Source organism: Chelon labrosus, assembly GCF_963514085.1.
Source record: "Chelon labrosus genome assembly, chromosome: 1".
Lineage (NCBI taxonomy): Eukaryota > Metazoa > Chordata > Actinopteri > Mugiliformes > Mugilidae > Chelon > Chelon labrosus.
This window is the reverse complement of record NC_140337.1, coordinates 9,240,586-9,253,338: the sequence shown is the minus strand read 5'-3', so window position 1 is coordinate 9,253,338 and position 12,753 is coordinate 9,240,586. Positions and strand designations below refer to the sequence as shown.

Here is a 12,753-nt window from a genome sequence, read left to right as displayed (position 1 = left end):
AAAGGTACTTATTGTACATGTACAGACCCTAAATATAGAGTCCAGGTGTGTTTCATTCCTCTGGGCAGACAGATCACTGGGAATTTCTGAACTTTCCTCCTCGATTCTGTGGACAAATCAGCTGTTAGGTCACATTATGACTGTCCACGCAGAGACAGAAAGGAAAAGGTTTCAGAGATGTGTATACAGTGTTGCTTATTGGTATTTGGACCCTTCTGAATTTTTGACTTGTCCGCACAAAACTGCAGAAATTTTCTTTTTGGAGAGCAATGGCTTTTTCCTTGCCACTCTGCCATGCACACTATCATTGCTCATCGTTCTCCTGATGGTGGATTCATAAACATTAACATTAGCCAGTCTGAGAGAGGCCTTTAGTTGCTTAGATTACGTAGGTTCTTTTGTGAGCTATCCGGCTATTTTGTGTCTGCATTTGGGGTGATCTTTGTTGGCCAACCACTCCTGTGGAGGGTAACAGTCGCGTTAGATCTCCTCCATTTGGTAAAAATGGATGTGTTCCTGAACCTCTACCACTTGTTCCTGTGAAGGGTCGCGGGGTCTGCTGGAGCCTATCCCAGCTGTCATCGGGCGAGAGGCGGGACACACCCTGGACAGGTCTAACACAGAGAGACACAGAGAGACAGACAACTATTCACACTCACGTGCACACCTACGGCCAATTTAGAATCATCACCTAATAAGCATGTCTTTGGATGGAGGGAGGAAGCCGGAGTACCCGGAGAGAACCCATGCAGACACAGGGAGAACATGCAAACTCCACACAGAAAGGCCCAGTCAGCCCATGGAATCGAACCCATGGGCCGGGACCTTCTCGCTGTGAGGCATCAGTGCTAACCACCTTTCCACTGTGCCGTCCAACCTCAAGATATGCAGCATTTAAAACTTTAGTGGGTTTTAAATGTTGAACATTGTTGATCATTTTAGTTACACCTTACCTGTCTGAGGCAAACTGTGTTGGTCTATCCATGGACCAGTTACTTTTCATAGACACACTGCTGGGTTCAGGACCAGGAGAGTCTCCTGTCTGATGGATCCTGAAAGACAAGGAGAAGACCATTTTGGCTAGCCATCATTGACAGTCACTGTTGTCCATATAGTCCAACTAGTGACAAGTCGAGTTCCATGGAGTACTGATTTCTATATGGCTGCAAATCACCCAGATCATTCTCTGAATGAGACATTCTCTCTAAAGGTTTACTGGCCATGCTAATCCCACTGAGAGTGGGCAACTTTCAGCTTAGTTTGGTTTAGTCCCAAAAGCTCTCGTCGATGTGTTGTGTCAACACTGTTGAGTATTTAAATCTATTCATATCACTCAACTCCTTCAAATCTAGATTTTTTTATAAATTACATTTGCATGAGTTGAGTGACATAATTAACAGAAACAGGTTTTTGTTTTGTAACACAGTCATTTCATAAAGGTTTCATCCCTACAAACGGGTGAAGGTTTTCATCACTGTGCAAGGATACAAATGTTTTGCAGAATCTCAGTATCTCACCACTCAGTGTGGATTGAATCCATCAAATGTTTTAGGTGTGTTTATGCATCCTGATAAATGTGGATTGCAGTTCAGTTTGTTCACAGAGGGAATACATTAGCGTCAGTCTAATCTCTGTCATTTTAATGCAGACATTTCAGTTCATGTGAAGAATAACTACACCATTACCATACTGCACATGTTTCCAAATCTCAAGTTAAGCAACGCTCAAACGGGTAGCATTTTAAGCTCGGTTACACCTTACCTGCTTGAGGCAAAGTATATTCGTTTATCCATGGACCAGTCACTCTTCACAGCTACACAGCTGGGTTCAGGACCAGGAGAGTCTGCTGTCTGATGGGTACTGACCAACAGAGAGAGAAACTGAGTTTGAGTTAAAATAAGTGAATGAATTCCTTGCAAAATGCAGTCAAGACTTATGGAGACAGATCTAGTCAGCACCATGTCTGATTTCAATGAAAGAGTAATTGATTATTTTTATGCTTTGATATAGAGACAACTAAAATCAGTCAAACTAAATGAGTAATGTATGTAATTATACATACTGGATAATAATGCAGTGGTTGCTTTGTAAATGTTTTAATTCACTGCACATTGTTCCATCCATCTGCTGTACTTGTAGGTGGCAGTCATCTAGGTTACTGGTGATATTGCCGCCTGAGTTGAACAGAACCTCATTGTTCAGTCCATGTGACAATGTCCAGTTAGTCCATTGAATTGGTCACCGTAGCCATCACAGCAACATGGCCCAACTTTGCCTGAATTACCCTACTTGTGAGATTTGGCATGGACAATTCGAGATGGCCACCTCACCTCTGATCTTCGGTCTGGAGAGTGGCTTTAGAAGGAGGGACTCCCTCTTCTCTGTTCTGTTCCATGCTGCTGAATTCACATCCACGTCAGCTCACACAGACACTTTACCTTCACCTGCAGAGGAAACACAGGTTATTCATCTGCCCATCAACTGAAATGATGCTTTACATCATTTCTGCTGTAAAAATATCAGCTGCTCCTCCACAGATTGGCTCTTCCCATTTCATGTTCAGATAAATTTATCAGAGTATTTTGAAGCCCAAGGAATACCACATGAGGTCACACATACAGTGGAAGTAACAATAAACGCAGCTTGAATCTTGAATAAACTTGGTCTAATTAAGCAGCCAGGGTGAAGGTGAATCATTGATGAATTTGTTTAATTCATGGTTTAACCCCTACCCTGGTGAACTTGAGGCCTGGTGTGAGAATGAACACAGGAAGCCATACTGACCTTTAGCAAAAAGTAGTATACTTGAACTTCATTTTATTAAGTATACTTGAGTATAAGTATAGCAAGTATACTACAGACCATGTACTTGTAGTGTACTAGAAAGTATACTAAGTTAATACTTCTTCTGACTAAATTGGAATATTTTTAAGTTTATAAAAGTAAAATTAACTTCAAGTATACTATTTTTTGCTAAGGGTAAGACGTAGAATTACTAATACTGAAAAATAATTTTTTTTGCTATTTTACTAGTTTACTTGTTGTTATACTTGTAAGTTTGCTTAGCATATGCATACTATTTATACTTGAAATATACTTGTGTACACTAGACTGCAATGTATTTACAAAATCACAAGACAAGAATGTTGAGAACAAGTTTGATATATTTATAGAACCATATATATTTTTAAACCATACCATACAGTGTATTCACAAATACCTGCTTAAATCATTAAAGATGTGCATTTCAAAAACAAAGAGCTTCTATGAAATCAAGTCCTTCTTTTCTGAAAAATGTAAGGAAAAGGTTCACATTTCTGGAACTGACAGAAACAAAAAATACTTTTTGCTAAGGGGAATGAGAGAGCAAGGGATGATGAAAATAAGAAGAAACTGACTGGCATAGAGTAATAATCCAAATCATGATGGGCTAAGACATTACACAAATTGATGTTTGAGTCGAAATCACACGAAGAACATTGTGTATCAAATCAGCGGCAACCAAAGTTGTCAAAAAGTGGAGCAACACGTTTTCACCTACCGACCATCAAAAACTCGACTGCTGCCCCGTCCACCGTTTCTGTTCACGTTCATCGGCACAAAATTACGGCTAGTTTCCTACTTTAAAGGTTTCCTACTTCGTATTACCACTAGGCTTACTACACTTTCTGATTCGCCTAAGGTGAATTACTGCGACAGATTTCTGCTAAAACTAAGCTGCCGACACCTGATGTCAACGAGTAAAACAAACAGCGTACCTTCAAATGGAGGTTTTCACAGGAAAAGATCATGCGCAGGTAGTAGTGGGCGAGCCAAATATCGATAATATCGATACCAACGTTGGTATCGAGATTGATCGATACCAATGCAATGAGATCGATACTTAAGTTTCACATTTCATTAAAGATGCGACCTGACTTTGTCTAAATGCCGCTGCTGTCACAGAGCAGAGCAGGCTCATTTTGCTCCTCCTCCCCCTCGCGTTTACTTGGTATCGGATCGATACCAAATCTAGCGGTATCCTACACCTCTACTATTTGATCTTATGATCTAACTGCTGTCCCTCTCTGTGACCACCAGAGGGCAGTAAACACTGATTACTTAGCTCACAAACGACACTACCTCTGCTGATATATCAGTACAGTAATATCTCTGTTGACATAAAGTATATACTGGAGCTTCAGACCAAAGAAGTTTAGAGCTAAAAAGCTGCAGTAAATGCTGTCATAATATAATTGTAGATATACTGTTGGATGTGACCACAGTGAGGACAGTCATGGTGGTTTCTCTGTGTTTTGATCATCTGTCTACGGTTCAGCCTACATACATCTGCTAAGCATATAGATGCAATTTTTGGGTCTACTGGGGCTCTAGGCAAAAAATAAGAAATAAATGTCCACAATAGACTTGGTCACAGACAACACAGCTGGACATATTATGCTAGCTGTCACTTAAGATGTCCCCATATGTAGTTGAGGCTAGACTAGCAACATTCAGTTATCTATTTAGTATTGTTAATTGCCATTATTTGCTTCACTTGTTTTGTTAAAAGTTATAATATTTTACAATACAGTATTAAACTGATGTAATATTCATATCCATTCAGGTGGTTTGACTAGTGAAAGACAGCTTGTTGTATATCCTATAATTTCATATGTCAGCCAGAAGTAGCAGATACAAATAAAAGTTTTAATTTTATTAAAATGCCCCGAACTGTGGCCACATTTCTTAATAGAAATTACAAAGAAAATAATTCAAGCAGTCATTATTAGGACACTTTCTTTTGTTAGTTTAAAATAGGACTTATAAATATTAATATCAGTGTCAATTTCAAAGATCAACCACTGAGGTAATCATTCTGCTTTTCAGATGACGAGAGACATGTCGGAGTCAAACTCTCACTAAGGCAGACATGTGAACTTTGGTCCGTTCTGTTCTGTATCTGAACAATCATCAGGTTCGGAGCAAAGTCCAGCTGCTGGGTTAAAAAGCACAAGCAGCGCTGATATTATTACAGTGTGTCACACCAAAACGACAAGGCTGTGAGAAGTATGGATACCACGTCTTCATTTATCAAGTAAGGGAAGATTTAGTTTTGACTTTGTTGATATTGTATTGACATGTGTGTTGAGATTAATGTCCGCTAGATGTAGGTGGTTATCTAAGTCAATGATTCATCTTGTAAATATAATTTTATATATAACAAGATTTTCACGTATTGGCCAGTTTTAATAGATAAAGCGAGGGTAGTTTCAGTTGCAGGAGGTATTAACATCTGTACCATCTTTTCGTTGCCTTTCATGACAATGTCTGAATCTCAGGGGATCAGGAAGAAATTTTTATTTGAATTACTTTCCCGTCTGGTCTGTCCCCAGATCGGTGACCAAGCGAGTGTGGTCACCACCACAACGCCCTTTCAGAGTGTGTTGTCACAACAGAGAGACGAAGAAGGGCATCACAGCTGGGACACTGGAGGAGCTGAAGGAGAGGGTGAGAGGGATTGAAAACTAATAATTATGGAAAGAAATACAAGAAAAAGACTTGATTAGGGTAAAAGAGTTAGCAGTAAATGGATAATGTACTTATGTACTTATAAGTGATACTTTTGAAATAAGAACAAAGGTTCAGAGAATGAGTGGGTTTGTTATGAACCATAAATTACATAATCTGCGTATTACAGGTGGATTAAAACATAATATTATTATAAATTGGCCTTGGCAATCTCAAAATCTCATGACATCTCCCATCATGCCTTGATGACTTCATACAACATCACATGGAGTCATGAGTCAAGTCTGCACTCAAAGATAAGATGTCTGCGGGGCAGCTAAGAATGACTTTCGAGAAAGCATCTGAACATCACTTAAAGTTTACACAATGGGACTTAAAGGATAATGTGCGTGTGTATGTGTCAACAACTCTTAATAGATTCATATTTCTCAGAGATTTCATTGTTCTGGTTTCTGGGATGCCAATCAAACATATCTTTTATTATAACCTGATTATAGCTAATTTGGTGTCATAATAAATATTTTAGGAAATAATTTTCTTAATTAATGATCCATTAAGCTTAAGGGTGTTGAAAAGTCAAATCACTGAAGTTTCCATCAAAAACAGGGATTAAAAAGCCTCTAAACACATTTACTTTTTTCAGGCTTGCCATCATTATTATCAGCTGCACTTTTATGGTGTTTGCGCAAAGGTTGCAACAGTTGATTGGGTATTGAATTATCATTCCTAAACTTCGTGTCTCTTATCTGGTCAGATATTTTTGCCATACATGAGAAAAATAAGATTAAACGTGCATTCATTTCTTAACTTAATAAATGACTCTTATGGTCCTTGCTTACAGGTATGCCAGGCTCTGCTGCTGTCCCTGTCTGCTTTGTCTCTGTCTCTGGTTTGTGAGGAGGATGGCACAGAGGTGGACTCCGATGAGTTCCTTATGACCTTACCTGACAACGTCATGCTCATGGCCCTGGTGCCCGGACAGACGTGGAGACCACAGGCGGTATGTTGGACCAACTGTTATTAATACATGTATTTATATCTGACATTATCACCACAGATGAGTTACTATTAAAAGCACGTCCCTCAGTTATTTGTCTTCAACAGCCCTTAGCAACCGTTGTCTTTTGATTCCCCCAGGGTACGGTCGTGTTGAAATCTCAGGGCCACGACAAGCCCCGGACTGGGAAAGACATCGCCCGCGTCACCTTTGACCTTTACAAGATGAGCCCCAAGGATGTGTTCGGCTCCCTGAATGTGAAGGCCACGTTTCAAGGCCTGTACACCGTGAGCGCTGATTTTCAGTGTCTTGGGCCGAAGAAAATCCTCAGGTAGGCCACGGGCGATATTGAGAAAATGCTAATATATAAAGTTAATTTGCACAGCCTTTACATCCGGTACAACACTGTTAAAATATAATCATGAGGATCATCATGAGATTTTGCATGCGAAAAGGTCTCACTCTGAACAAAATTTTGTCCAAAATGACAAGGTTGTATTGTCATACTGATGGCAAAAAAAATCCATCTCATGAAAATTTTCAGGTTTTAGACTATTAAAATGTGCTGTCTGCAGTCGGAGTAAGTGATTAAACACTTCATGTGTCAGGCCATACAAAATGATATATACTTTATCTTGGTTGTGTTTCCAGAGAAGTTCTGCGCGTAGCCTCCTCCCTCCTTCAAGCAGCCGGACACCTGCTCATCACGTCCGCCTCCTTGATCCGCCGCGTCATTGAAGGTGCAGAGCTCTGGCAGCCACAGAGGGCCGAGTACACCGCCACCTGGAACTGATCCCTTTATATATATATATATAACCTAATCTGATTTGCCAGTACTTCTTCGAGATGTTGTAAATTTACTCTTACCCTCAAGCGTCTCGTTGGGTAGTTATAGACAAATTATATTTTGTTCTTAAGAGGAGAAAAAAATTATCCACAAACAACTATGTGGTGTCTGTAAATATTAAGTGATTGTATGACAGGTTAAAAATGGAAAAATATAATATTTTAGTCTTTGTTATCAGCAGATGAAGCTCATAAATGCAAGAGAATGACTGTTAATAATATTATGTAGTATTTTTTGTCATACGTTTGATCATTTGGTGTGGATTATATTGAATAATAAATACACTTTTATCCGTTCAAACCAACATGTGTAGTTATTTGAGAAAAGCTCGTTCATTTTGTAGTTGGTGAATGTTTTGATATAAGAAATAATCAGTCGAGTCACGTTCGAATGAGCAACAAGTGTTGTACTTGAATGGCAATAAAAAACATCTGAACAGTGCAGTGTCAACGCCATGAGATGCAACAAACAAAAATACTGTACATGCATGTTAACATGCAATCCTAAGGTTGCTCTAACTGGAACGTCCATATGAAAGAACAAGAGCTAACATTTAACTGACCTTAACAAACAGCTTGAACTTTCCAAAGATTCTGAGATATAAATTTAACTTTATATGCTATAACACACAATAAAAGAAATTATCTCTTTTCTGTGTCGTCGCACATTTTCTTCATCATCTTAGCTCTCGCTACTCTAGAGCTTCTCCTTCCAGGTCGCGCCACCCTCGCTTGGCTCTGCCTTCACCAGCATATCTCTGTACTGCCGATACTTGATGTTGGCCACGGTTTGTCTGTGCTCCTCGTGACTCATCCAGCGAGGCTTTGTTTTCTTCACGTAGTAGCGCATGTCGGCAAAATACTGAACCAGCGCGTGGCGGGGGATCCCGATGAGCTTCGCCAGCTTGCTGTAGCGCTTGCGGTCTGGATACTGGCACTGCAGGAAAGCCGTCTTCATCATCGTCAACTGGGCCTGCGTCTTTGAGTGGCGGGACAGAGTGGGAAATGTGCACGGTTCAAGCACAAGAGAGTCCTGCTGCTGGGCGTAAGGGGTCGGACCGTCTGCAGCAGTGAGACTATCGTTTGCTTCGATTAGCTCCTTCAGTTTAGCAATGTCAGTGACGATAATCTTGAGGTCTTGTGCATCCTCATGCGGTTCTCCTCCCAGCCCGGCGTGCTTTTCTTCTTCCCACGTGTAGCTGCCGTTCACAGGGGTCATACTCGGGGTGGAGCAGGGAACTCCTCTCAGCAGATCTGTGAGGCTGTCGGTCAGTGGAGATGCATTAAGGGTTGGGGTTTGAGGCCTGAGGATGATCAAAGAACTGGGATCTATCTCTGGATCTGACTGAGTGCTTTTTTTCCTCTTCCTCTGAACTGGATCCCTCTTCACTTCCTCTTCTTCTAAAACTCTCTCCAACAGACCCTCCACATTACATTCCTTCATTCTTTTCATTCCCATCTTGTCTGTCACCGTCATCATTTTCCGCTTTTTCTGAGTATTAGTTTTGTCTCCCTCTAAGTTTTTGTTCTTTTTCTTCATTGGTAGCTCCTGCTTTGTTTTTCTCTGGTCAGCCTGCACATTTTCTCCCACTGTGGGACTCTTTCCCACCCTGACATGCCCAGCCTTTATCCCACCAGATGTCTGTTTCTTCATATTTCTTCTGCCCTTCATTATCTTTCCCTCCATCCTGTTTTGTGGTGCCCCTTTTCCCTGCGCATTTATCTGACCTGACAAGTACTTCCTCCGGATCTCAAAGATGTCTTTGTAGTCCCAACTGATGCCATAGCGGAGCCTTTGTGCCATGAACCACACCTTCACCTGGTCCGGGTGCAGAGAGCAGCGCTGTGCTAGAGCTTCTGTCTGTTTTTGTGTCGGGTACGGGAACCTGTCGAAGGCCTTGTCCATCTCGGCTGCACCGTCCATCTGTAGGTCGATCTGGTGTGAATGCACCCATATGAGCTTCCCACTCTCAGAGACCAGGGGGAGACACACAGGGCTGTTTTGGTTTTCGCTGAAAGTGAGAGTCTCTTCACAGGCGTTATGTGTCTGTTGACACATGGGCAGCCCTCCATCAACAATCATCTTACTCATCTGTGGTAATGACTCCTGCAAACAGAAAGGTTTGGAACATGTGTTTAGTAATAACAATGAAATTAGAAAATGGTCATCATTTGAAACACGCACATATTGTTCTTTAGTATCTGTGAAGGGACACCTGAACTCAACCTGCTATTAATCAGTTAGTCAAGTCTTAAACATGCCTTAAAGACATAAAGGCTTAGAAGATTAAACAAGACTTAAGTTATTGTATTTGACCTTAAACGCCTCAGAAATATCTAATCTCATCATATAGTTATTCCAGATGATCCCCAGTACAACAGTGAAGAGGTTTGGAGTTATTTTAAGTTATGTCCTTTAATTTGCACGTAAAACAATATAAGGTTTGCCTTGTGTCTTTCTCTTTATCTGTAAGGCGGTGGTTTCCATGGATAGGCCTTGACAATTTCATCTGACTATTTTCCAGAAATTTGACATGATCACAAAATAAAAGTATTTATAATGATGATAATAGATTATAATGACTGATGCATTCAAGACCATTTCAGATAGCTTGTATGAGCTATGCACTTAACTGCTTTGTCCAGTTAATCTCAACTGTGTATCTTAACATTTTTTGTTATTTTTAGTATTTTAAAGATTTGAAATTAACATGAATAACCTGAACAAAACAGTAAGCACACAAAACAGCCGCTTAATGGAGCAGATGTGTTAAATAGCTACTAATAGAGGTTAAGTGTAAATATGTTAAAGTAAATGTGAATGTTTAATTTATATAATTTACCGTGTAGACAACATATAAATTGCCTCGTGTTAAATGAATTTTAATGAAATACCTTAACAAACAACACGAAATTAATAACACGGTGGTTACAAAGCATTACTGAGAGGGGAAATTAATTTTGACTGTAGTGTAGCTATAGCTTACTTGAGTCGGATAATTTAGTGAGTTAAACCAAACGTTGTCTTATATCTTTTCTCGCCACTTACAATTTACCCAACACTTCAACCGAAAGCGATAAATAAATGATTGTCATTAATAATCGATGGGGCATTTTTGTCAGTTTGTTAGCATTAGCTTTAACAACATTTAAAGTTCGCTAGCATGCTACGGTATGGTAGCGGCAAAACGCTTGCGAAGTTACTTTTTAACTATTAAACTTCAACTATTAGTCTTTTCTATCAGTAATCTAACTTAAGACGATGAACGCTTTTGGAGTTTTACCTTTAAGTTCACACAAATGTCTTGTAAGATGTTTTACTTCTGCTGATCTGCTTCGACCATAACGACCACAAGTAGCCTACATCGACATGTATTAGTTTGTCAGGACGACTTTAAGTCACTGGTCACAAATTCAGGAATTATACTAATGGAAAAATGAGATGTCTGCTTTCCTCATTATTAAATATGAGATGAAAATTATGTATGGAAATGTGCTTATTTTATCAGGTCTGCCATGGTTAATATGGACAGGGTGTACACTTACACTTAATGCAATCCAACAACTCCATGAACACTCCCTCCTTAGTTGTTCTGAGGTCAATTTTGCCTGCAGTCCATTATTTATCTATATATTTGTAATGATATTTTATGAGCCTTAGTCAAACATATGACTGTTGTACCATCATAAAAGTTTACAACCTAAACTGTGGGTGGCTCCCAGGAAATGATAGTTCTCAGAAAGGCTGGAGCTATCAGAGCAGACTGGAGCTATTTTATAAATCACCAGTCTTGAGAAACAGAGGAATAGTTTTTCCACATCTTGCTGCTTTTGAAAACATGTCGGACAATTTACGAATGGATCCACAGATTATTTTCTGCGACATGTGTACAGGGGAGGACAGGAAACCAGCACGGAAGAGCTGCATGAAATGTGAGATCTCAATGTGCATCCAGCACCTCGAGGCCCACCTGAACACACCTGTGTTGCTACAGACTCATCCTCTGACTGAACCCATGGATTTATCTGGGACCACTAAATGCCCGCAGCACGGCAAACTCCTGGAGTACTACTGCTTGGATGACATGACCTGCGTGTGTGTTTCCTGTGCCATTGAAGACCAGCACCGCCTACACAATATGAAGACCTTCGCCACGGCTCACAAAGAGCTCCTGGAAAAGCTGAAAGCAGAGCAGCAGGCCTTACAGGTTATAACAAAGGATAAGAGTGAGAGTCTGGAAAAGTGGGAGAAGAGTGAAAGACAGAAGCTGAGTGGCTGTAGTTTGCGTCTCATTGAAGCTGTGACTGCCCTGCGTGACATTTCCCTGACTAGTGTCCAGAGTTCAGTCTCTGCTCGCATGGTGTCCATAAAAACCAGCAAGAATAGCATGCAAGCAGCGCAGGCCGAGAAGGACACATTCAGATTCCTGCAGATGTATTCTCAGGTGCATCAAGATGTGGAAAGAGCCAAGGCTGTGGATCTGAAGAAAGGGCTGGAACCTGGCAGTGAACGTGACAAACTGGTCCGGGAAATAAATCAGGTTGGTGAACAGATGATGCAGCAAGCAGGAGAGTTCTGGTGCTCCCTGTTGACTCTGGTTGACCCTGAAAACCACCAGAAGCCCTTTGCTAGTAGTTCAGACCTGTTCTTTGAACCGCAGAATTTGGGCTCTGGCATGTCATTGTCCGAAGACAAAAGGACGATTTTCTATTGTGGTTGGATGTGGCAACGCTCTACCCAATTTTTCCACATTCAGAGCAGACTGCCTACTCCTGAATTTAAGAGATGGGTGATCAGCCTTCCCAAAGACTATGACTGGAGCACTGGTTTATGTGACGCAAGTTATGCAAAGGGGCTTAGGGCTGGAGAAGTCTTTAGAGAAGTCTTTGGACTGCGCTTCCAAGGTGAGCAACTAATGTCTCTCACAACAGAGTACAGTGTGCCTAGAAATGCACATCGCCCATTAAAACAATCTCAATACCAGATAAGAGTAAAACACAATGTGATCAACCTTCCAGATGAAGACATGGCAGAAACAATGCCCCGGCTGCAAAAAATAGAAGTGGTTTGGAAAGATCCTGGCTCATTATCATTCTTTAGCTGGATCGGACAGCACAAGAGAATCAAACTACTCACTATAATGATACTCTCCAAAAGCTGGGGACTAGGCCCGTTTGTCCGCTTAGAAGAGGATGGATTGCAGAAGAGCAACAAGTTTTCAAGCCGTTCCTCTTATGGAGCTTCATCGTCAGTTCAACAACAATGCCAGAAGGAATGGAAATGTCCTTGTGGGAAGGTTTACACTGACAGTAACAATGGATGCTGGTACAGAGGACACGTTTATGAAAAGGCTTCCAAGGCAACCTGTACTTGTGGAGGACCTATTGGTTTCCCACCC

At 40.8% G+C, this 12,753-nt stretch overlaps 3 protein-coding genes across 3 annotated transcripts; 1 reads left to right on the top strand and 2 right to left on the bottom strand.

Annotated features, from left to right (window-relative positions):
• Positions 1-34: 34 nt before the first annotated feature.
• LOC311485968 (uncharacterized protein) lies at positions 35-3,866 on the bottom strand. Its single transcript, XM_084541710.1, has 5 exons — positions 3,546-3,866; positions 2,331-2,444; positions 1,762-1,860; positions 954-1,052; positions 35-614 (listed from the first exon to the last, which is right to left on the bottom strand). Exons 2-5 carry the CDS (start codon positions 2,393-2,395, stop codon positions 380-382), a joined length of 498 nt encoding a protein of 165 aa, XP_084397836.1. The 5' UTR covers positions 2,396-2,444; positions 3,546-3,866; the 3' UTR covers positions 35-379.
• A 1,039-nt stretch (positions 3,867-4,905) lies between these two features.
• On the top strand, positions 4,906-7,414 carry cideb (cell death inducing DFFA like effector b). The gene is made up of 5 exons (XM_084555100.1): positions 4,906-5,077; positions 5,376-5,490; positions 6,353-6,511; positions 6,649-6,839; positions 7,160-7,414. Exons 1-5 carry the CDS (start codon positions 5,052-5,054, stop codon positions 7,299-7,301), a joined length of 633 nt encoding a protein of 210 aa, XP_084411226.1. The 5' UTR covers positions 4,906-5,051; the 3' UTR covers positions 7,302-7,414.
• Positions 7,415-7,695: 281 nt separating this feature from the next.
• Positions 7,696-9,792, bottom strand: homezb (homeobox and leucine zipper encoding b). Its single transcript, XM_084540969.1, has one exon. It carries the CDS (start codon positions 9,444-9,446, stop codon positions 8,052-8,054), a length of 1,395 nt encoding a protein of 464 aa, XP_084397095.1. The 5' UTR covers positions 9,447-9,792; the 3' UTR covers positions 7,696-8,051.
• Between the last annotated feature and the right edge of the window lie 2,961 nt (positions 9,793-12,753).

Excerpts from the sequence above, each read along its gene's own strand:
- LOC311485968 (XM_084541710.1), bottom strand. The coding sequence starts at position 2,395 with ATGGAACAGAACAGAGAAGAGGGAGTCCCTCCTTCTAAAGCCACTCTC. Across the intron at positions 1,861-2,330 it reads CTCCAGACCGAAGATCAGAG|TACCCATCAGACAGCAGACT; the intron begins GTGAGGTGGCCA and ends TCTGTTGGTCAG. Across the intron at positions 1,053-1,761 it reads ATATACTTTGCCTCAAGCAG|GATCCATCAGACAGGAGACT; the intron begins GTAAGGTGTAAC and ends CTTGTCTTTCAG.
- cideb (XM_084555100.1), top strand. The coding sequence starts at position 5,052 with ATGGATACCACGTCTTCATTTATCAA. Across the intron at positions 5,491-6,352 it reads TGGAGGAGCTGAAGGAGAGG|GTATGCCAGGCTCTGCTGCT; the intron begins GTGAGAGGGATT and ends CCTTGCTTACAG. Across the intron at positions 6,512-6,648 it reads AGACGTGGAGACCACAGGCG|GGTACGGTCGTGTTGAAATC; the intron begins GTATGTTGGACC and ends TGATTCCCCCAG.
- homezb (XM_084540969.1), bottom strand. The coding sequence starts at position 9,446 with ATGAGTAAGATGATTGTTGATGGAGGGCTGCCCATGTGTCAACAGACA.